Source organism: Camellia sinensis, chromosome 2, assembly GCF_055761805.1.
Source record: "Camellia sinensis isolate YWXY chromosome 2, ASM5576180v1, whole genome shotgun sequence".
In the NCBI taxonomy this organism is placed as follows: domain Eukaryota; kingdom Viridiplantae; phylum Streptophyta; class Magnoliopsida; order Ericales; family Theaceae; genus Camellia; species Camellia sinensis.
Genome location: NC_138962.1, coordinates 23,165,141 through 23,190,218, shown reverse-complemented (window position 1 = coordinate 23,190,218; position 25,078 = coordinate 23,165,141). Strand labels below are relative to the sequence as shown.

Below are 25,078 nucleotides of genomic sequence, written 5' to 3'. Positions count from 1 at the left end.
CCAAGGGGACCAAGCACCAACACTGAGGCTCTCAAAGGCCAAGCAGCCATCAAACGAAAGTTTTCCAAACCAACACAGTCGTGCTAAAACCATTCGGCTTCACATGGGGCGTTACCGCTTCCTGGTTGACACACCGGTCGCACTAGCCGCATTCTGAGAAGAATACGGCGTCCCCGCAGACGTACATCTCGAGCTCGGTGCCGAGGACACAACCTCTTAGGGCAGACTAGACCAATGCCCTTTCACTGTGCTTTCCATTATCGAAGACGGCCTTCGCTTCCCGGTCAATCCTCTAATGTGCGAGTTCCTGAGGCGCACCGGGCTAGCACCAACACAAGTTTCAACCAACACCTACAAAATAATAAACGGGATAGCCGAGCTAAACAACCGTTGTTATAGCGATCCCGGGTTTACCCTTGTTGTACAGTGATTCGGACATGTGTCCGTGGATGTTGGTAGTTGACTATTATCTTGTTTGCATCCTCTTTACTTCATATTTGAGTTATGGGATGTGTTGGGTGGGTTTGTTTCAAGTTGGTTGAATTTAGAAACCAAAACTAGTTGCCCAGATTTTTGGCCTGTCCGCTCGAGCGGAGGTGTTGGCGCTCGAGCGGGGAATACACCCATCCAGTATTTGTTGTGCAGTGTTGTACGCTCGAGCGTAGGGTTGGGAGCTCGAGCGGAGGTCTGGTTCTGCAAAAGTGCTGAGCGAGTGCATTCTGCGCTCGAGCTGGAGGTTGGCCGCTCGAGCGTAAGTCTGTGAGTGGCCGCTCGAGCGGGGTGTTTTACGCTCGAGCGGGAGACTGGGTTAAAGTCCCGAATTTGTGCCTTTTCAAATCACCTTTTTGCTTTCTCTTCTCTCTCTTACTTTTCCAAAATCACCATTGTTGAGCCTCTCACTCTAGACTCTACCTTCTCTCTAGGTTTTGATCTAGTAGGAGTGATTTGCTCATCTTTGGCCTTTACAAAAAAGTCGTTGATCGTCGAGGGCTTCCTTTTGATCTGAAAATTTCGAGGTTTAGAGCGTTTTGGTTTTGGTCTTCATCTCCTTTGAGGCTCCGGGTTTGAGGTAGGGATATCCTACTCCTCTCTATGAATTTTGTCTTTAAATTTTGGTATTTTGAGATGTTGGGGTTGGTTTCGTAATTTGGTAAAAGTTTGGGGCTTTTGTGCAATTTTACAAAAGTTTGGGTTTTACTCATAATAAACCTAGAGGCATGTTTGGCTTAGAGAAATGGAATGAATGTTAAATCATTGATGAAAATGGGACCTAAGGGTTGAAATGTTAATTATGGGAATTGGCCTAATTACATTGTATAATTAATTGGGATAATTAATTGTGAAGAAAGAGGAAAATAAAATGTTGATTGAATATCCATTGTGCATTATTTTCTGTTTAGAAATAACTGCTTTGGGCTATCGGTGGAGGATAGTCGTGATTGTTGTAGACAATGCATGTTGATTAGGCAAACTGAAACTAATCAATGAAATGTGTTATGGAACTTGACGGTTGATAGAATACATTAACTGTATGTATTGAGTGATTGTATATAGAACCATTGAGTTTGTATACGTTATGTGTAGAGGAGGAGATGGGGGATGTACTCCGCGGTTTAGGGGAAGATAGGGGATGTACCTCTAAACCGGATAGTGTTGGGAGAAGATAGGGGATGAACTCCGTAGATACAGCTCATATGCTTGTCTAGAGAAGTGAAGATAGAGCTCATATGCTTATCTTTGTGAAGTGTGGATATAGCTTATATGCTTATCTGTGGATATTGTGATTATACATATCTGTTGTAGAATGTGGATATAGCTTATTTGCTTATCTGAGAATGTGGATATTGTTATTATACATATCTGTTGAGAGTGTGGGTAGTGCTTATATGCCTATCTGTTGAAAAAGGGAAAATGAAAGGAAACTTGGACTCATAAGTCGTATGACATAATATGTGAATGTATCAGTGTTGGCCATCAATCAATTGCTAATGTTTTAGTCATTGTTCATGGTTGGTTTAGTATATTTCTACTGGGCTGTGGCTCACCCTATATGGGGATATCATTTTCAGGTGCAGGAAGCATGCCACCTCCAAGGACATAGCTTGGGAGGCTTGAGGCGGACATATGATGTCGTTTTACTTTTGATGTATTACATGTAAATATAAGCCAAGGGCTTGATGTGTATGAGTTAGTACTCTTTGTTGTAACCAAGTGTTAACTTGGAAAGCTGTAAGCCCGTAGGGCATTTTGCTTTTGTTGTTAACATGTAATACTTTTGTAATGAAACACTGATGAATAGAAGAATGTGGTTATTTCATATGTTAATGAATGTCTTATTTGATGGGTTTATTGCTTTTATTTTGAGGGCGTTACAACTTGGTATCAGAGCGTACCGGGTTCGAATACTTTGGGTACGTGGGAAGTGATTAGGATCACAATGGGTTTGTCTCGCTTGATAGAGACTTAGATGTAGTATCATATGCTATGTGCTTACTTGATAACATGCTTATGTGACTATGTGGGTATGGGATTTAATTTCTAGGATGTTGATTGGATCCTTGGGTTTCTGGGAGTCTTGTTGGAAAAGTACTTGATCAATGCTGTTTCTAACCGGAACTCTAGTAACGCCTCGGGACTATCATTATCCGGAAATGAAATTCGTAAGTGCTTATGTGTTTATGTGCTTATGTGGAATGAATTACAGTTGTCCATGCATTAGGACGTGAGTGTTTAGTTTCAGCACATTTATGAATGTGCTAATGTTCTGTGTTACCTTTATTAGGATGTCAGGACGAGGAAGAGGTGCTAGGCGTGGTAGGCCTGCGAGGCAGGAAGCACCGTTACCGGGGGAGATTCCGGCAGTGCAGGAGGGAGTTGGTCAGGCCAATGTGGCCGAGCCAGTGGGTCAGCAGGCCATGGGTGCCTTGGCCAGAGAGATAGCAGGAGCTTTGGGTATTCTTAGAGCTGGGAATCAGGCCGCTGAGGCAGGGCCTTCCTTCTTGAAGAGGGAGTTCTTCTGGTGTAATCCGGATGAGTTTATTGGGGATCCGAAGGAGCCACTGAAGGCTGATGAGTGGCTAGAGCAAATGAGTAAGACGTTCGAGATGCTAGGCATCGAAGACGGAGCACTGAAAGTGACCTTGGCATCATTCCAACTGAAGGGAGATGCGGGTCAATGGTGGAAGTATGAGAAGGCTCGTGTTGGTGGTACTTGGGAGGCGTTTGTAAATGCTTTTCAGGAGAGGTTTTTATCGGCAGTGGCTAGGGAGAAGCTGAGGGATCAGTTTAGCCGGCTTAATCAGCAGGGCTTGTCTGTGGCCGAGTTTAAGGCTACCTTTACTAGTTTGTCCAGGTTTGCACCTGAACTGGTGGCGTCTGAGGAATGCCGTTGCTATGAGTTTGAGCGGAAGCTGAGGCGGGGCCTCAAGTTGAGGGTTGGTGGGTCTTATATCCGAGAGTATAGACACCTAGTAGATGCTGCAGCTCATATGGAGCTTATGATGCAGGAGGAGGATGAGGGGCAGAGGGGCTCCAAGAGGAACCAGGATAGTCAGGGTGATGGCAGGAGGCAGAGGGGTTCTAACCCTCAGCAGTCGCAGGGTGGTGTTGCTAGATCGACCTTCCCAGTGCCGAGTGCAGGCTCCGGGAGAGGTGGTCAGGGGGATTTCACCTGTTACAAATGTGGCCAGTTGGGTCACAAGGTTTCTGTTTGCCCGCAGAAGGGTGGGGGTCAGAGAGCTGCTTCTTCTTCAGCTAGACCGCAGAGTCAGAGTTCGGGCAGGGGGCAGCCCTTGTCTTGTTATCAGTGTGGACAGCCTGGGCACCTAAAGAGGTTTTGCCCGCAGTTGAGTGCCACTTCGGGAGTGTCTGGTTCTAGGCAGACGCAGGGCTTTCAGCCAGCTCAGTCTGTGCAGGCCTCGAGGGCCAATCCGGGAGCTTCGTCATCCCAGTCTGTGCAGCAGTCGTTTGCTCCGAGAGGTGAGCAGGTAGACCAGGGGCCTACGGGGCGCGTGTATGCTGTTACCGCGCAGGATTTAGTACCAGCTCCATCAGTAGTGAGAGGTACTTTTCTGTTTTGCAACTCGGTTGCTAATGTGTTGATAGACACGGGTGCATCTCATTCTTTTGTATCTGCTGCATTGGCATCTGTTTTGGAATTGGAGTTAGCACAGTTAGCATCTCCTATTTGTGTGGTATCGCCTTTGGGTGGTGAGTTGATCCTGAAACAGGGTGTTAGAGGATGTGATATAGAAGTCGCCGATTATAGGCTTGCTTTTCCGTTTGTTGTCATGCCCATGAAGGGTTTTGATGTTATTTTGGGTATGGACTGGCTATCGTCATACCGGGCTGTTATCGATTGCTACCGCCAGAGGGTTACATTATGTACCTTGAGCGGGGAGTGGTTCCATTTCTTTGGAGACCGGGTTGGTAGTGTTTTGCCACCGGGGTATGATTCGCGAGGGCGAAGTGAGCTTAGTGGTCTACTCGCTAGCTTTGAGAGTAGTGAGTATGTTGAGACACAGATTGTGTTGCTGAGGGTGGTTTGTGAGTATTCGGATGTTTTTCCCGAAGATCTTGTTAGTTTGCCACCTCACCGAGAGATTGAGTTCTCTATTGATTTAGTGCCCGGCACGGCGCCGATTTCTATGGCACCTTACCGTTTTGCTCCAGCAGAGTTGGTTGAGTTGAAAGTTCAGCTCCAGGAATTGCTCGATAAGGGCTTTGTTCGTCCTAGTGTTTCGCCGTGGGGAGCACCGGCCCTCTTTGTTAAAAAGAAAGATGGTGCCTTGAGATTGTGTATTGATTACCGGAAGTTGAATCGGGCTACGGTTAAGAATAAGTACCCTATGCCCCGTATAGATGATTTGTTTGACCAGTTGAAGGGTTCCCGTTGTTTCTCTAAGATAGATTTGAGATTGGGTTACCACCAGTTGAGGGTCAGGGAGGAGGACATTCCTAAAACGGCATTCCGTACGCGGTATGGCCATTATGAGTTTCTGGTGATGCCATTTGGGCTTACCAATGCACCGGCAGTCTTTATGGACTTGATGAACCGGATTTTCCGGGAGTTCTTAGACCGATTTGTGGTCGTCTTCGTGGACGACATCCTTATCTATTCGCCTTCAGAGGAGGAGCACGAGGAACACCTGAGGGTGGTGCTTGAATTACTTAGAGCCTATAGGTTGTATGCCAAGTTTGGGAAGTGTGAGTTCTGGCTGAGGGAAGTCAAATTCTTAGGCCACGTGGTATCCGGGGAAGGGGTGTCTGTTGATACATCCAAGGTTGAGGCAGTGCAAGATTGGGCACAGCCTAAGAGTGTGTTTGAGATCCGCAGTTTTCTGGGATTAGCTGGGTATTACCGCCGGTTTGTGAAGGATTTCTCCAGGTTAGCGTCACCGTTGACTAGACTGACTCGGAAGGGAGTCAAGTTTGTGTGGAGTGAGACTTGTGAAAAGTCGTTCCAAGAGCTGAAAGTTAGATTGACCACCGCTCCGGTGTTGATTATTCCGGAGAGAGGGTTGGGTTATTCGGTTTATTGTGATGCCTCACGAGAGGGTTTGGGTTGTGTGTTGATGCAGGAGGGGAAAGTGGTAGCTTATGGCTCACGTCAGTTGAAAATACACGAGAAGAATTACCCCACGCATGACCTAGAATTAGCGGCTGTGATCTTTGCCTTGAAAATTTGGAGGCACTACCTTTATGGTGAGAAGTTCGAGGTGTTCTCGGACCATAAGAGTTTGAAGTATCTGTTTACACAGAGAGACTTGAATCTGAGGCAGAGGAGATGGATGGAGTTCATCGAAGATTATGATTTTGAGTTGCATTATCATCCGGGAAAGGCCAATGTTGTGGCCGACGCCCTTAGTAGGAAGACCATTAGTGATGTAGCTAGTATAGCCATCCGGGAATGGGAGATGTTGGGAGCACTTGGTGAGTTTGATTTGCTACTGGGCGAATCTGTTGAGGCTGCGGCCTTGTTTTCTGTTGTTGCACAGCCTACGCTTGTGATTAGAGTGTCAGAGGCACAGAGAGGTGACCTTGAGGTAGAATCCCTTCGAGAGAAGATCTCCAGTGGGAAAGTTGAGAAGGGTTTGATGGTGTGTCCCGACCTGAGTGTGAGATACCGAGACCGTTTGTTTGTACCGGAGTCTTGCCGAGAGGAGGTACTCCGAGAGTTTCACCATTCGCGCCTTGCGGTGCATCCGGGAGGTACTAAGATGTATCAGGATTTGGGTCGCCAGTTTTGGTGGCGGGGTATGAAGAGAGATATGGCGGTTTTCGTATCGAAGTGCCTTACTTGCCAGCAAGTGAAGGCCGAGCATCAGAGGCCAGCGGGTTTGTTGCAACCCTTGCCTATTGCCGAGTGGAAGTGGGAGCATGTCACTATGGACTTCGTTGTAGGTCTTCCGAGGACGCAGCGGGGTAGTGATGCTATTTGGGTGGTTGTAGACCGGTTGACCAAGTCGGCGCACTTTATACCTATGCGCGTGAGAGATTCGGTGGATCATCTTGCCGATTTGTATGTTCGGGATGTAGTGAGATTTCACGGGGTCCCAGTGACGATCATCTCAGATAGAGATCCTCGTTTTACTGCTAGGTTGTGGCAGAGTTTGCAGAGTGCCTTGGGCACTAAGTTGACCTTTAGTACGGCTTATCATCCTCAGACTGATGGGCAGTCCGAGCGTACTATTCAGATCCTCGAGGATATGCTTCGGGGTTGTGTCCTGGACTTCAGTGGGACGTGGGAGAGGCACTTGCCCTTGGTGGAGTTTGCCTATAATAACAGTTTTCAGTCTAGCATCGGTATGGCACCGTTTGAGGCCTTGTAGGGCCGACCGTGTAGGTCTCCAGTTTGTTGGGCCGAGGTGGGTGATGCACCTTTGTTGGGTCCGGAGTTGGTTAGGGAGACGACGGAGAAAGTTGAGCTTATCCGTAGGAGGCTTGTTACAGCCCAGAGTCGACAAAAGAGTTATGCCGACCGTAGGAGAAGGCCTTTGGCGTCTGAGGTAGGTGATCATGTCTTTCTGAAGATATCACCTAGGCGAGGTTTGATGAGATTTGGGAAGAGTGGGAAGTTATCCCCTCGGTTTAGTGGTCCTTTTGAAATCCTTGAGAGGATTGGTGAGGTTGCTTATCGGTTAGCCTTACCGCCGCAGTTGTCCGGGGTGCATGACGTGTTTCATGTGAGTATGCTTCGGAAATATGAGCCAGATCCATCACATGTGTTGGATTGGACTGATTTAGAGGTAGATGAGGATGCCTCGTATGAGGAGAGACCGGTTCGGGTCCTGGATAGGCGGGATCAGGTCCTGCGTGGCAAGACCATTCCTTTGGTGAAAGTCTTGTGGAAACATCACAGAGTGGAGGAAGCCACTTGGGAACGTGAGTTGGAAGTCCGAGAGAAATATCCGGACTTGTTTGTTGATATGTAATTTTGTGTTTAAATTTTGCATTTTGTTGAACTTAAGAGCTTTTATATATGTCTTAAGTTGTGAAACATTGAAAATGTTTGGTTTATTGGAAGTATGTTTTGGGAACTTGCCTCATATGGAAGTTGATTGTAACATGGTATATGTTGAATATATTGTTGAAATTGGGAAGATAATGCATAATGTGGATGCATGTTGAAAGTACATATGTTGTTTACATATTGTGAAATGTCTCTTGTTGAAGGGATGGGGTGACCGGTAATGGGTCGGATTTTTGAATGTTAACGGGTAACACTGTGTAAAACGAAGGAAAAACTTGTTTTTGAAAACTTGTGCTTAATTTCGGGGACGAAATTCTTTAAGGGGGGGAGGTTATAGCGATCCCGGGGTTTACCCTTGTTGTACAGTGATCCGGACATGTGTCCGTGGATGTTGGTAGTTGACTATTATCTTGTTTGCATCCTCTTTACTTCATATTTGAGTTATGGGATGTGTTGGGTGGGTTTGTTTCAGGTTGGTTGAGTTTAGAAACCAAAACTAGTTGCCCAGATTTTTGGCCTGTCCGCTCGAGCGGAGGTGTTGGCGCTCGAGCGGGGAATACACCCATCCAGTATTTGTTGTGCAGTGTTGTACGCTCGAGCGTAGGGTTGGGAGCTCGAGCGGAGGTCTGGTTCTGCAAAAGTGCTGAGCGAGTGCATTCTGCGCTCGAGCTGGAGGTTGGCCGCTCGAGCGTAAGTCTGTGAGTGGCCGCTCGAGCGGGGTGTTTTACGCTCGAGCGGGAGACTGGGTTAAAGTCCCGAATTTGTGCCTTTTCAAATCACCTTTTTGCTTTCTCTTCTCTCTCTTACTTTTCCAAAATCACCATTGTTGAGCCTCTCACTCTAGACTCTACCTTCTCTCTAGGTTTTGATCTAGTAGGAGTGATTTGCTCATCTTTGGCCTTTACAAAAAAGTCGTTGATCGTCGAGGGCTTCCTTTTGATCTGAAAATTTCGAGGTTTAGAGCGTTTTGGTTTTGGTCTTCATCTCCTTTGAGGCTCCGGGTTTGAGGTAAGGATATCCTACTCCTCTCTATGAATTTTGTCTTTAAATTTTGGTATTTTGAGATGTTGGGGTTGGTTTCGTAATTTGGTAAAAGTTTGGGGCTTTTGTGCAATTTTACAAAAGTTTGGGTTTTACTCATAATAAACCTAGAGGCATGTTTGGCTTAGAGAAATGGAATGAATGTTAAATCATTGATGAAAATGGGACCTAAGGGTTGAAATGTTAATTATGGGAATTGGCCTAATTACATTGTATAATTAATTGGGATAATTAATTGTGAAGAAAAAGGAAAATGAAATGTTGATTGAATATCCATTGTGCATTATTTTCTGTTTAGAAATAACTGCTTTGGGCTATCGGTGGAGGATAGTCGTGATTGTTGTAGACAATGCATGTTGATTAGGCAAACTGAAACTAATCAATGAAATGTGTTATGGAACTTGACGGTTGATAGAATACATTAACTGTATGTATTGAGTGATTGTATATAGAACCATTGAGTTTGTATACGTTATGTGTAGAGGAGGAGATGGGGGATGTACTCCGCGGTTTAGGGGAAGATAGGGGATGTACCTCTAAACCGGATAGTGTTGGGAGAAGATAGGGGATGAACTCCGTAGATACAGCTCATATGCTTGTCTAGAGAAGTGAAGATAGAGCTCATATGCTTATCTTTGTGAAGTGTGGATATAGCTTATATGCTTATCTGTGGATATTGTGATTATACATATCTGTTGTAGAATGTGGATATAGCTTATTTGCTTATCTGAGAATGTGGATATTGTTATTATACATATCTGTTGAGAGTGTGGGTAGTGCTTATATGCCTATCTGTTGAAAAAGGGAAAATGAAAGGAAACTTGGACTCATAAGTCGTATGACATAATATGTGAATGTATCAGTGTTGGCCATCAATCAATTGCTAATGTTTTAGTCATTGTTCATGGTTGGTTTAGTATATTTCTACTGGGCTGTGGCTCACCCTATATGGGGATATCATTTTCAGGTGCAGGAAGCATGCCACCTCCAAAGACATAGCTTGGGAGGCTTGAGGCGGACATATGATGTCGTTTTACTTTTGATGTATTACATGTAAATATAAGCCAAGGGCTTAATGTGTATGAGTTAGTACTCTTTGTTGTAACCAAGTGTTAACTTGGAAAGCTGTAAGCCCGTAGGGCATTTTGCTTTTGTTGTTAACATGTAATACTTTTGTAATGAAACACTGATGAATAGAAGAATGTGGTTATTTCATATGTTAATGAATGTCTTATTTGATGGGTTTATTGCTTTTATTTTGAGGGCGTTACAGGTTGGGCCTGAGTCTAGGATTAGCCGAGATTCTACGCCAGTACACCCTCGGGCATACAGGCGATGGACTTAACTACTATTTAAATATTAGGCCGGGCAATGAGAAGATTGTAACCGGCACCCCAGATAAAGATATGCACGACGATGACTTTTTCTGGGTGTCTGGGAATTACGAAACAGCCGACGTACCCGACTGGTACATCAGCAAGAACTTCGGTTCGACATGTAAGCCGTGCTCACTGCTCGGTCAATCTATTTTCCTTCACTGTTTTGTACTAATGTTCTTTCTTCTTTCCCACTTTGCAGCTATCGAAGCCTTGCAAGCAAACTACTACAACCCCAACGAGGCCGCCATCAGAACCGTACTGCGGTATCGTAACCGGGATTGCCATGAACTCTCGGCTACGTACCGACCTACAGATACACAGCTCCCCGCCGGAGTAGAGTTACAAACTTTCTCCGAGCACCGTCTCCGCCACCCAATCCAATACTACCAGACTTGTCCCTAATTCGACTGACCGAAGAAGAAAAGATGGCCAAGCGGAGCCACATCAAGAACCTCATCACTGCCACATCCACCGAGCTGCCGAGCATCCCTCCCCGAGCAGCTGCTGCCGGTCAAACAACTGGGGCGGTGGTTGCTTTGGCATCAACTGCTGCGACGCAGACCAACAAGGACAGTCGCCGAGCTGGAAAAAGGCCTCGGACCGCCAATCCCACATCCGAGTTCGTTGCGGAGCTGAGCACCGAGCAACCCACGGTCGCATCTGAGCCAACACCACCTTGGAAGCGTCAGTTGAAACACCGAGGTAAGGAGATCCCGGCCAACGCTTCGGTCAAAGACGACAAAGAACACCTCCTAGCCTTCGACCAGACAAAAGCTCTACTCCTACCGAGCAACATGACCGGCAGTGACCACGTGCACGACACCTAGCTTGTGAAGTCCTTGGTCAAGTCTATGACCCGGGTAAGAATTCCGTATGCTTTATTCAAATTTTTTCAAGGGTTTGCACGGTTGGCTTTCTTTATTCAAACTCTCTTCTTGCAGACCATCCAGAAACAACATCTTGTGATGGAGCGGATTCATAGACTCCGGCAAAAGGCGACCGACGCCGCCAGCCAGGTCGAGCACCTTCAAACCGAGTTGGGACGATCAAATGCTTCTTTGGAGATTACAAATACCGACAACTCCAAACTGCTCGGCCAACTTGGAGCCGTTGAGAAGGAAAGAGACGCTCTCCAGGCCGAGCTGGCAGCGTTAAAGCAATCAAGAAAAGATAAAGTAGATGAGGCAAACAATGAAGGTTTTAAGGAGGCCGAAAAAAGCTATACCAAGCAAGTCGAGACCACCAAGGACATATTCTTTAAGTCCGGCTGGAAGGCTGCTTGCGAACAGCTCGGCCAAAGATCTGGGACTGACGTGTTTGCCTCTCCGCCCACTGCCTTTCTGCCGGCCTATATGGTGCCATATGCAAACAATGTCTTCAGTGCCTTACAAGCTGAGACCGAGAAAGAAAGCGGGGACAACATCGAGGACGATGTCGAGGGAGAAAACCGCCCTAAGGAGGCCGGCCAGGTTGAGTCCGGTGCGCGAGAAACCACAACTACGGTCGACTTGGAGGCAGTTGCAACCGGGGACGACTTCGCTGACCTTTCCCCCTTAGTTTAGTTTTTTTTTTTTTTTTTTGAGAATGTAACCGGGCTGCCTGCCCCACCTTATGTACTACAGTTTATCATAAATGAAAAGTTCTCATTTTGTTAACTGTTGCACTGCTTGTTATACTACGTTTCATCATCTCGGCAGGAACCTTTGATCTAAACAAAACACCAACTCTTTTAGCCGGGATAAAGCACCTCGGCTAGAGCCATGAGTTGAGCAAAACATCAACTCCTTTAGCCGAAGTAAATCATCTCGACTGAAATTTCAGAGTTGATCAAATCATCAACTCTTTTAGCCGGGATGAGGCATCTCAACTATAGCCTTGAGTAAAATATCAACTCTTTTAGCCGGAATAAATCATCTCAGCTGAAAACTTCAGAGTTGAGCAAATCATCAACTCTTTTAGCCAGGGTACATTATCTTGGTTGAAACCTCAAAGTTGAGCAAATCATTAACTCTTTTAGCCGGGGTACATTATCTCGACTGAAACCTCAAAGTTGAGCAAATCATCAACTCTTTTAACCGGGGTATATTATCTCGGCTGAAACCTTAAAGTTGAGCAAATCATCAACCCTTTCAGCCAGAGTACATCATCTCGGCTTAGGAGGTGTTTACTTCTTGTGTACTACATCACTATAATCACAACAAAGTTCCTAAACAGAAACAGTTCCTTTGAGTTGGGCAAACCACCAACTCTTTTAGCTGGGGTAAATCATCTCAGCTACGCCACAAGAGTAAGCCCCTCAGACATTGTATTACTTCCAACACCACAAACTTCTTCAACAAAGATAATTCACTTCCATATATTGACAAAAAGAGTATTACATTCAAAAGTGTAGGGAAAACAAGTCCTTCCACAAAAAACTACATAAGAACGATAAATACTAAAAATAGTACAGTTTGAGGTTAGCCGCATTCCATGGCCGGGGTACGTCTTTGCCATCCAAATCTTCTAAGTAGCTTTCCGGTACGACTGAGCTCCAAGCAAGTTAGGCCGATCTTCAGAAGGCCTCTCTTGCCAAGCTAAATGTGCGAACCATGAAACCAGGGTCAGCAGACAATCACCTCAGTCAAGTTAGATCGGCCCAAACATGGGACCTGGGTCTCGACTAAGCAAACCAACTCTGGACAGGCCCACGTTAGCTCAGCCCAAACATGCTCGGACCTCTCTCTGCCCGACTTCTACCATGGCCCAAAGCCACATTATAAATCTCCCTCTCAATTGGAAGAGATTTGTCTTTTTCTTGTGTTGACACACTTTATTTATCCTTATGGATGGTTTCAATGTTGAGAGCGAGAGAGAAAGAGAGGTGTGCAATTAAAATGTTTCAATTATATATAAAACTTTGTATGTTAAGGCCTACAATATCACACTAATATTTATATAAAAAAAAAAAAAAAAAAAAAAAAAAAAAAAAAGAAGAGATGGATGTTAAATAATAGAAAAAAATTAAGAGTTTATTTTAATTAATACTAGAGTTTTCAAAAATTTAAAAGTAGTTAACCAAATTAATTGGAGTTAAAGGTTCTTTAAAATTAACTTAAAGTTTTTAAAATATATTCAGTTTAACTTTTTTAGTTTCAAATCAATTTCAAGCAAGGTTTAATCAAATTAATCACAAAATTATCTTTAACAACTTTATTTTTAAAAAATTTAGGTCATGTTTGGAAAGAGAGTTTTTTAGTAAAAAAAAATCAAAAAGTTATTACGAGTTGTTATAATTCAATTCCCCTACTTTTTTATATTTTTTTTTTATTAAAATTCTTAAAAAATTTAAGAGAAAATTACAAATTCACTCCTAAGATATATTTAAAATACAAATTATTCTCTATGGTTCTAAAAATTTTATTTTACCCTTTGAAATTTCTAATTATATAACACATGACGCTTTTTATCAATAAATTATCAAATTCATTAACAGTTTTTAATGATGTCATAAATATATTTTAATAAATAATTCAAGTTAATTTTATTATTTTATAGGAGAGTAGCTATGAATTTTATTTTTTCAGTTAATTCTGTTATAAAAATTATTCGAACAAGGTATTTATAGTTTTCTACACTACAAAAGATAATCTGTATTTTAAGTAAATTACAGGAAAAATATTATGGTACACACCTCTCAAAATGTGTGTATCATATGTCCTATAACTAAAGAAAAAATGGCATAACTTTATACTTTCTAGGTCATAACAAAAAAAAATATTATAACTAAACATAACATGAGACATAACTAAAGTTCTCACGAGTCATAATTAAAATAATGTCATAATTGAAGAAGAAACTTGGTCATAACTAAAGATGAAAATGATATAATTAGGAATACATATGTTGCACCTACGGCTGCAAATCAACAGAGCCCTTTGTGAACAAGTTTGAGCTCGACTCAGTAAGTGCTTGTTCAAACTCGGTTCGTTAAATTTTTATTTTTATTTTTTACTTTTGAATTGGAGCTCGTTAAATTTTTAATAAATAAACCCAAATATATTAAAACCCGACTCATAAGTTGGTTGGTTTAACATTTATTATTTATATATTAAATAATATAAAAATAAGTATACAAAATAAGATAAATATATTATTTATATATTTAAAAAATATAAACGTAAATGATAGTTATATAGATAGCACATTTATATAATAGTGGTGGTAAATATTATTATTTTAGTAAAATATTGACTTTTTTTTTTAGTATATATGTTTATATATTGTATATATAATTGTCTAATCAAAAGTTTAATTGTAATTTTAGTCTCATACACGAATACAAATTTATAAATTTTTTGACTCGTTAAGGTTCGTAAACAAGCTTAAGTTCGAGTCAAGCCTAAACTAACTCGGTTTGAGCTTAGTTCGTTAAATTTTATCAAGTTCAAGCTCGAGTTTTAACTTGTTAAAATCTTAATAAACAAGTTTAAAGATATTAAAATTTGACTTGACTCGACTCTGCTTATTTACATACACTTTTTAAAAACGTGTATATTAAAATTTCTCTTTTAAATAAACCACAAGAATCGTATTTGTAATTTACTTAAAATTAAATTACCAAAACAGCCTCAATCTCAAACAAACTTTTTAAAAATATATTACAAATCTTAAATATTTTATTAAATAACTCCTATAAATATAAGATCTCACAATCATATCAGACATTTAAAAAAATAAAAATATTAGAGGTTCTAAAAATTCTATCAAAAATTTTATTAAATGTCTCACATAGATGTGGAACCCATATGAAACTCACATTATATGAGTCTCACACTCATATAAAACATTTGATAAAATTTTTAATAAATATTTAAAATCTCCAACATTACTCTTAAAAAAAAATATTTAAAACCTCAAACATTACTCAACCTTTTAACATCCCTCCGAATTACTAGCGAGTCCAATGCTCATTACTATCAGGTGGACTGAAACTTCACTGAAAAGATACAAAAACCCCAAATAAACAAAAATACGAACAAATCCAAATCGTCAAAAACAAGGAATCACCCTCTGGGAATCACTGAAAACCCTCAAAAATGGGCAACACAAACTCAATCAACCCACCACCACCACGGCCACCGCCAACGCCAACGCCAACGGCGGAGGCAGAACCAGAGTCGTCGGAAGTCTCAAACTTCACTTGCGAAATATGCATCGAACCCATGTTATCAAACAAGAAATTCACAAACAAGGGTTTATGTATCCACCCATTTTGCATCGATTGCGTGACCAAGTACATCCAAGTCAAGGTAGAAGACGACCTCATCGCCGCCGTGAAGTGCCCGGGACTGAGCTGCGATCACTTTCTCGACCCTCTCTCATGCCGACCCATCTTGGCCCCGAAGCTCTTTGACAAGTGGTGCGATGTGCTCTGCGATAGCGCGATTCTAGGGTTTCAGAGATGTTATTGCCCTAATCGAGATTGCTCTGCGTTGGTGGTGAATGAGTGTCAAGGGATTGTTAGGAGATCGGTTTGTCCTAATTGTAAGAGGTTGTTTTGCTTTCACTGTCAGCTTCCTTGGCACGCTGGGTATAGGTGTGAAGAGAGTGGAGAGATGAGAGATCGGAATGATATAGCATTTGGTGTTCTTGCTGAGAGGAATAAGTGGATGCGATGCCCTAAATGCAATCATTGTGTTGATCTCATTGAAGGTTGCTCCATTGTCAAATGCAGGTTCTCTCTCTCTCTCTCTCTCTCTCTCTCTCTCTAACACTGTATATTAGGGTTTACTAGTCTTTTTCTAGCTCAAATTGGGGATTAGGTATCATAATTCAGCTAATTAGGGCAGTTGAGTGAGTTTGCTTCGAAATCTTTTTCAATATGATGCGACTTTGGATACTGTTTTTTTTTTTTTCCCCTTCTTTTTTGTCCCTGTATAATAGGTTATTTTCTGTTTGGTGGTTGAGAAAGGATGAAAGAAGGAAGATATTATAGGATTCTGATTTGTTGTATTGTTGACTTGATAAGTACTGAACACCGAGCCTGGGTTTCAATAGGGGCTCGGGGGCCTCGGGGTTGGGGGGTCCGAATTTTTGTGTGCTTTGTAATTTCTTGTTGGTTCCACGCAGGCCTAACTTATGTACTTATTTTATATGGTTTTTTGATTATTGTGAAATTATTAATCACGTAAATTCTTATATTATGTGTAAGATTGATTCGATTCGATTTATTTTATCTTTCTCATTTGCTATTTTGCTTCTCACCAATCTTAATTAGGAATTGTCGATTCCCCAAGAAGTCTTTAACCTAGAATTGAAGGGAGGAAAAAAACAATACTAGAATTGTAAACTTAGTTCAGTTTGATAAATTTGGTGAGAAAAGGGGGGGAAATAAAATTTTTGCTTGTATGTCTCATCATTGTCTTTGGATGAATATGAAATAAAAGGTGTGCACCATATGCACTTTATAATTTTAAAAAAAAAAAAAAATTGAGATATAACTAAATTAAAGAAAAAATGTCATAACTAAACACAATATAAGTTATAATTAAAATAATATCATAACTAGATAACAAAATTGATCATAACTAAAGAATAAAATGAAATAATTAGGTGTACATATTAGAATTTTTCTGAAATAAATAGGACACATGTTTTATTATTTTTATCATTTTGTATTTAGATGAGTAATTTGGGTATTTTGCAAATTTCATGTACCTCAACTTTCTTCTCGCCAAATTTCACTAATCTTGGTGAGAAACAAAAAAGGAGTTTTAAGAAAATTTTGTCTCTCTTCATTTTGTCATTTCCTCAATCGTCCAAACAAGCAATGAGTTTTTCTGTCAATTTCTTTTCTTTTTGCACAAAACCCATCCCATCAATCCAAATGGACTTGAATTCTTCATCAACTGCACTTGTGAAAAAAAATATATTAATTCCCCTGCAAAATAAGGCAATTTTATACTAGTCCTTACTTGCCCACATTGGGACTAGGTTTTCATAAAACAAGATGTGACTTCAACAACCGGAACAGGGATGTCATTTCTCTTTGTTCATTTGTTGTTTGTTTTCTCGGTGGCAAAACAGTGGAAAGTAAGAGAAAATGTTATATGATGTGGAGATGGATTGATCTAATTCTTGCTTTCATTTTGGATGTAGGTGTGGAACCAATTTCTGCTACAAGTGTGGAAGGAAGGTGAATCAACACTGGTGTGACTGCAACAGGAATATGTGGTGCAGGGTTTTGTTCCTTCGAATCTGTATAGTCATTATAATCATCTTGCAATTCTTGTTTCTGTTTGGAAACGTAATGAAACTTGGTAACTGAAGAAGTGCAAGCTTATTGTTGATAACTCATGCCAAAGTTGGAAGATACTTTTAACTATACCACAAACATTATCTGATCTCTTTCTAGAGCTTCGGAGCTCCATAACTGGTTTTCCAGACTTGCTTTGTACAGGTACTATACTAATTATGGCCGCCTATTTAACTGTGGGTACAAAAAGTTGTAGTCTTAACGTTAAAAGATTATAGTTTGATGTTTGCTTCATTTTACTACTTGGATGCTCTCTCTCTCTCTCTCTCTCTCTCTCTCATGAGCCTGCATTTGTTTATTTGTTTTGGATTCTGGTTGCAAGATGTGAGGATACATTCATTACTGATTTGAGGCACTGTTTTAATGGTTTATGGTTTCTTTTGCTCCTCTGTTTGAGGAGCAAGAGATATGGCTGTAATCGTGCTTCAAAATGTCTTCAACCTGGACTTATTTTTTTCTTTTTTTTTAATCTTTCGAGTCGATCTCAGATGAACTTTAATAGAACCATAATGAACTGAGCTCAAATAGTTTAGTGTTATTATTATTATTATTATTATTATTATTATTATGCATTTAATCTTATTGAGTCAAGTAGTATCTTGTTCAAGCTTGACTTGAAAAATTAACGAGCCGAACACGAGTTGAGTTCGGTGAAAGATTAACTAAATCAACTATGTTTGACTGGATTGTACCAGTGAGATTGTTAAGGATGAGGTTGAGTTCTAACAAGGTAGTGCAGTTGTATGTGTCAGGTATGCTTCCAATCAAGAAAGTATTCCCAAAGTCTATATACTGCAAATTCCCAAGGTTTCGTAGTTCCTGTGGAATTAGACTGGAAACAGAATTGTCACAAACAGTTGGGTCCAAAATTTGTAAGCAAAGAACCAACTGAGGTCGAATGTGTTCAGTTGAATCAATTCAAAGATAAATCAAGAGACTGCAGGGTGGAAATGTTTCCAAGGTATAAAAACATTTTGCCTTTGAGCTGCTTGTCAACTGTACAGAGAAGGATGGATAAAGAGGTGTGGGTTGAGAGTGATTAAGAGGTTTTGTAGCTTTCTGTTTATGAGAGATAGAGATAGAGATAGGGTGGTGGGAATAGAATGGCTTTTGATTGAGTCACTGGTAGGAGTGGTGGGGGTGTGGGGTGCCTTGGTGGGTTGGTGGTGCTGTGGGCGAAAAAGCTCACACGACATAATATCATTGGTGGGAATATAAATTTTATTCATTTCATTTGTTGTTTGGAGAAATATGACAAGATGAGCTACAATGAAATCGTAAATTGGTAAATCTGGCTGTTCGGTTGACATTGTTGATGGGTGTTTCTATTTGCACACTGCAATTTTTTTCCACTCAAATACTGTTTTTAATTTTTTTTAAAATTACAATTATATACCTCATGTTAATTATCATTAAAGACAAAAAGTCTACATTTTCCTTAACCCCACCACTGTTCCCTTGTTGCAAAACCGTAGTCGTTACCCGGCCCCTTCTACAGCCATGAAGTACTACTATCGCAAGCCACCACCATGAACCCCCATCCGCCACGTTTGGACTATCAAAGTTTGGACAATTTGGCTGGAATGCAAAGACAGACCATCAACAAGGGTCAACTTCTCCATCTAAAAGGGCTCACTTGGTGTCCATAAATTTCTTTCCCTCCTTCGGTCAAATGACTTCTTTTTCTTGCGTCAAGCGTCAATTTCTCCATCTTAAAGGATAAGACTTAAACTTAAAATTATTCACTTAATTTATTAAAGAATATTTTCATCAATTAAACAATATAAAAGATATGATATAAATTCAAAATTAAAATTTATATTTTAAACACACCCACAGGTGAACTTACCCCTTAGTTTTAAAATAAAAATATAACTCATTATCATTTAAAAATAACCATGTAAATCTTTGTAATTTATAGAGTGAAGCTCCTGGTAGGTCTGTTAACACACTACAAGAAATGTCACTTTTGGCTACCAAAATATTGGTCGCCAAAAGTCACTTATTTAGTCGCCAAAATGAATTAGCGACCAAAATTTTTCGTCGCTAAGCTCGTCGCCTTTACCCTGTCGGCGATAGTATTGGCGACTAAAATCTGTTTGGTCGCCGAAAGTGTACACATTTGTCTACTAAATTGGCTTTAGTCGCCAAAAGGTATGTTTCCCCTACTAAAATAATTGGTCGCCGATAATCAGCATTTGGCTACGACTTTGAATTTAGTCGGCAAAATATATGTTTCTGCCACTAAAGAATTGGTCGCGGAATTAGGCTTTTTGGCTACCAACCTGTGGTGGTCGGGGAAGGTTCACTTTTAGCTACTAAAAAATTGGTCGCCGAAAGTGCATAATTGGCTACTACTTTGAGTTTAGTCGGCAAAAGGTCTGTTTCTGCCACTAAAGTATTAGTCACTAAAAGTGCTACCATAATTTAAGAATAACTATTATAGACCAAACATTTTTGTCACCAATAGAATACATATTTTTAGTGACTAAGTAATTTTTGTCATTGTTACTTTTGCCCACTAAAAGTTTTGTAGCCAAAAGCCTGCTCACATTCACTTCTTCATTTTTTGCCACCAAACATTTTTGTCGCCAAATGACACCATATTTTTTCCGTGACTAAAAAATTTAGTAGCCAATACTTTCTTTATCTCTTTCTCAATTGTTTTAGCTACTAATTATTTGGTCGCAAAAAATTAATGGGTTATGTTTTTGCTACTAAATTCTTAGTCACCAAAACATTTGATTACATATTTAGCTACCAAAATATTTGGTGGCCAAATACGTTAACATTTTTTTTTTAATTAAAATATTTTTTGCACCTGTATCCATTATTAATCAGCATTCCTGTATCCATCAACAGTAAATATGTTATGAAGCATTCAATAACAATTACACACATTTCAGTTCCAACCATCCAAAAAATTAATATTGAACATCCACTTATATATATATATATATATATATATTACAAATTTCATAAGAACCAAGTCTAAGCCCACGTCAATAATTTAATTCAATACATAATACTGGAATAACCAAATTCTTTGTGCACCTACAACTTTTGTACCACAACAAAAAATATATTATGTACCACGTGCTATGTTAATTGCTACCACCAAAATTTTTTTTACAAACCACTATATATACGGATAGAGATATGAAAAAAATGCCCTCCCGTACTTGTCAACAAAAACATATCCACATTTGTATGTCCAAAAACATCTGCAAAAAAGGGGGAAAAAATCATTAGTTCGGTGCATGTAATGGCACTTCTGGACGACATATATATATCGTAATAATTTCAAACATTAAAAGACAAGGACAGTGATATCTATTAACTAATGCAAGACATCCAAACATGAACCCATCATGAGTTCTTGTTTTAGCTTTTTTATCTCTAAATCTATCGAAGTAAATTTTAGTACTTAAATGTGAAAGTAAATTGTGTAGGTATTATGAAATTACCAAAATTTTGGGTGTACTTACCATTTCATCCAAAACTTATTTGTTATAAAAATGTAAGAAAACCCATCATTACAGTTTGTCTGGTATCCATAAAACTCATTATGCTTATGCTTTTGTGACCTCCACGAAGCTTCCAGTTACGTTAGTTCAGTGTTTTTCTGACCTCCACGGATGGAAATTAATATGGTCTTTTTCTTCATAAAAGATTCTAATTTTCTCGATATAATCATTGAAATTTTGGAAACACTTTCCTTAAAGAATAAACTAATTAGTGGGTTTATAGATGTAGATATGCTTCTGTTTGTGAATGAGTAATGCCTTGGGTTCTTTATAGGCTTATGGGGACGAGCTATATAAGATTATGCTTAACTATTCTTCCATTACACTATCTAATTTTGATACGTACCTTCAATACTTAGCTTCTTTAGTCCTAAGTTCCCTATTCTGTTGCTGAGGAATTATCCTCCCTTCAGCCAAATCTTGAGGCCATGTTATGTATATGAACTATCTATTGTTCAACTGTTGCACATTTTGTAGTGGTGATAGTTAAACTTATCAAATACACAATTGCGCCTAAACCTTAGCTGAACTTTACAAATCCTTTGTTCTAATTTCCAAAGGACTAGGTCAACAGGATATATCATTCGTCACATTTAGTTCTTGTCCTACTTACGTATTGTGGACACCTACATGTCACATTTATCACCGGGAACCTTCCTATTACGGAAAAACAGTGGCTCGGGGGCTGTTTTGCATTTTCGCCCCCCCAACCCCTTTTTCCGACAAAGTTTATGACATTTTCAACTCTAATTCCCAAAGTAGGTGTCCTATTTATGTACCGTCTGTCCATAGATGTCACATTTATCACCGGGAAGCTTCCCGTTACCAGAAAATAAAATTTTGGGGGCTGCTTTGCATTTTCGCCCCTCGAACCCCTATTTTCGACTAAGTTTATGACATTTTCAACTCTAATTCCCAACGTAGGCGTGCTATTTACGTACCGTCTGTCCCTACATGTCACATTTATCACCGGGAAGCTTCCCGTTATCAGAAAACAGTGTTCTGGGGGATGCTTTGCATTTTCGCCCCCCGAACCCCTTTTTTCGACTAAGTTTATGACATTTTCAACTCTAATTCCCAACGTAGGCGTGCTATTTACGTACCGTCTGTCCCTACATGTCACATTTATCACCGGGAAGCTTCCCGTTATGAGAAAATAGTGTTTTGGGGGATGCTTTGCATTTTCGCCCCCCGAACCCCTTTTTTCGACTAAGTTTATAACATTTTCAACTCTAATTCCCAACGTAGGCGTGCTATTTACATACCGTCTGTCCCTACATGTCACATTTATCACCGGGAAGCTTCCCGTTATGAGAAAATAGTGTTTCGGGGGCTATTTCGCATTTTCGCCCCCCGAACCCCTTTTTTCGTCTAAGTTTATGACTTTTTCAACTCTAACTCCCAACGTATGTGTCCTATTTACGTACCGTCTGTCCCAACGTGTCACTTTTGTCACCGGGAAGGTTACTATTACTTTTAAACACATATTCGAGTTACTATTCAAAATACCACTGTTGAAGTTTACATGTTACTGTAAACGAAGATTGAAATTCGCTATGTTTTTTTAACATGTTTCTACTATAGTTAATCTTAATCAAGTACATATTTTAAATACAAGTTCATTGTTAAGAAAACTCAATACCAAACTCTAGTAACTACACAAGAAATCATTAACCCCAAATAACTCACAAATTGATGACATTTTCAACTCTTCAAGTGAACATATTTAAACAAAGTAAGTGTGCCATTAATGAAATTGTTCTTACCAAAAAACAAACGTCGGATGCCCAACTTAGATTCCCAAGAGTTGTGACAGTTTGGCGACTACGTTATTGAGATGCTCGACCTTTGTATTTGTCTCGTCCCTTGCCTTTTGTCCCTCCTCCCGCTCTTTCAACATCTCATTGGATAATTGAATGCGCTCCTCTCGTTCTTTCAACAACTCATTGTAACATCTCTCGCGCTCCTCTCGCTCTTTCATTAACTCGTCATGATCCTTTTGCCGCTCCTCACGAAGTGCCTCCACCTCAGCTCGCATTGCCTCCATGTCCTTATCGTGTGCTCGTGTTGCAAATATGGTAGACGGTTGTGGGCCACTCCCAAATCCAAGCAAGTACCTTTTCTTCTGTCCAAGCACTTACCTTGAAATCTCCTCTTGTGTCAATGGCGTCCCCGACTCGATGGCAGCCGCTTGTACATTGACCATCTCTTGCTGTCATTTCAAATAAATAAGGGTTAAAAAACTTTGACAACATATATGTATTATTGGGTACTAAGTACAAGAAAATATTGAATACATATATTTCCTTGTCACATACTTACATGCAGCTCACGGCATTTCGGATGGATCCAGTCATTCGTTTTCTTTGAAGTGTGGCTGTCCTCATAGAACTTTGGGAAATCCAACTCTCCATCTTTTGCTACCTGTTAACACATCAATGTATAAATCAATGACACTTTATGCACCAAACAGACAAATTTCCATGAACAGATTTTTAAACAAATTGCTGGACAGATTGGGAGACAGATTTGGAGACAGATTTTTAGACAGATTTTCTGCCAGATTTGCAGCCAGATTCGTATTCAATTTTAAAAATAAATTAAAATTGCTCTAAACACCAAACATGTAGGTTATTACCTAAATGGGATTGAATATGTGTACTTGTTGCAGTCCATCATTGATTTTTAAATATGCGATATTGATATTTTAAGGATGAGCCCCAACCTAGCCTTAATGGGGAGTACGGTGCTAGGACTTTCATGGTGAATCATTTTGATCGGCACTATTGTGGCAAGTGTGGCTTCACCTATGTTTATCAGAAGTCTGGTGGTGATTAATCCTTTGATTTCAACTTTGAATTACTGTTTGTGTTTTTGTTTTAGTGCAGAAGGTTATGGATTTGTGTTAAAGTTTGAATTTTGATGGCTTATTTCTATTCTACTGCTTTAGTTGTTAAACATGAGATGGATTCTTCTTAAATTAAACGAATCTTTGACATATGGTGTGGTATTATTTCTACTGGCCTTTTTTTGGTTTGTTGATGATTTATGCCAAAACTTTGTTTTCATCTATTTGATGCGTATGTGTGAGTTGTCCTGAAACTTATGAAAAAAACTAATGAGAATGAAGTGGGTGTTTCTAAACTTTTTATGACAAATCAATTGATTAGATACTGATATCAAATGAATATTATTGTGGTTTTAGATTATACAACACACAATTCTTTAATAGATGTATCAAAAAAATGAATCCTTTACGCTGGCACACTTTTCCTTTTCCAAATCCTTTAACCAACATAGTGGCAGTGAATTATAGGTGGAAATTGGTAGTATGACAACAGTTGGAAGTCCTATTTTGTATTTAAATAAATAAAAAAAAAAACCTAGAGAAAATATTTAGATGATCTTTTCCTTACTAGACTAATGATTGGGTGTTATTCTTAAGTATGAGATGATCTTTTCCTTATGGGCCAATTAAGTATAAGATATTTAGACTGTAGTACTTAGCACCAAAGTTTGTCTTTCTCACTAAGAATTTTCCATCCCAGTTTAATGAGAAGGGATGCATTGTGATCTTTAGCTTTTCTAATACCTAGTCCCCCTTCAACTTTTGTTTTACACACATTATCCCAACACACCAAATGAACTTTCTTCCTGCTATCAGTGTCCCTCTACAGAAAATTTATGTTCAATCTGTCAATATCATTACAAAGGCTCCTAGGAAGTTCCATAGTTTGCATGTTGTAACTGGGAATAATTGAGGTCACAGATTGAATGAGAGTGGTTCTGCCAGCAAGAGATAGATTTCTAGCTTTCCACCCTGAGAGTCTACTCTTCATCTTTTCTATGATCTCATTGAACATGGTCTTGTTAACTCTTTTATGAAGAAGTAGGGATCCCAGGTATTTACCAAGATCTTACGTCAGGGGGATCCTACTTTGAAAGCTTAGGTCATAGCTTTATGTCTAGGAAGGTTAGAAGAGGCAAGGTAAGGTAAGATAAGGTAAGATTGGGTCACCTTCCCTTACGCCCCTTTCATTATGGATACCATTAATCACTTCTCCATTCCAAAGTATGGAGGAGTGGCTATTAGTAACATAGCTCATAATCAAATTAACCCAATCCTCATTGATTTTAAATTCAAACAGATTATGTCCACCAGATTTATATGAGCTATGTTACTAGAGATTATCAAACAGAATTTCTCAAACAGATTATGTCCAACAGATTTTCGCACATAGCCACTTATAATCACTTCAGATTATGTGTATTATAACATGTGTATGTACAGGAATATCTGTTTTTTGTGAATGTATTAACTTAAATCTAAAACACATAGCTACAAGACTAATGATCTTATGTG

General features: G+C 39.9%; 1 protein-coding gene and 1 long non-coding RNA gene across 2 annotated transcripts; one reads left to right on the top strand and one right to left on the bottom strand.

The window, feature by feature from the left end:
* The first annotated feature begins 14,807 nt into the window (after positions 1 to 14,807).
* On the top strand, positions 14,808 to 17,430 carry LOC114268787 (E3 ubiquitin-protein ligase RSL1). The gene is made up of 2 exons (XM_028210014.2): positions 14,808 to 15,607; positions 17,032 to 17,430. The coding sequence occupies exons 1-2, from the start codon at positions 14,970 to 14,972 to the stop codon at positions 17,198 to 17,200; spliced, it is 807 nt and encodes a 268-aa protein (XP_028065815.2). The 5' UTR covers positions 14,808 to 14,969; the 3' UTR covers positions 17,201 to 17,430.
* Positions 17,431 to 20,258: 2,828 nt separating this feature from the next.
* On the bottom strand, positions 20,259 to 23,160 carry LOC145819509 (uncharacterized). The gene is made up of 3 exons (XR_014360258.1): positions 23,038 to 23,160; positions 22,482 to 22,927; positions 20,259 to 20,412 (listed from the first exon to the last, which is right to left on the bottom strand). It is a non-coding gene; the product is annotated as an uncharacterized LOC145819509 (long non-coding RNA).
* Between the last annotated feature and the right edge of the window lie 1,918 nt (positions 23,161 to 25,078).

What these genes read in the sequence shown, in the direction of transcription:
- LOC114268787 (XM_028210014.2), top strand. Translation starts at nt 14,970, where the DNA reads ATGGGCAACACAAACTCAATCAACCCACCACCACCACGGCCACCGCCA. An exon ending in TGCTCCATTGTCAAATGCAG is followed by an intron (nt 15,608 to 17,031) that starts GTTCTCTCTCTC and finishes TTTTGGATGTAG; the next exon opens with GTGTGGAACCAATTTCTGCT.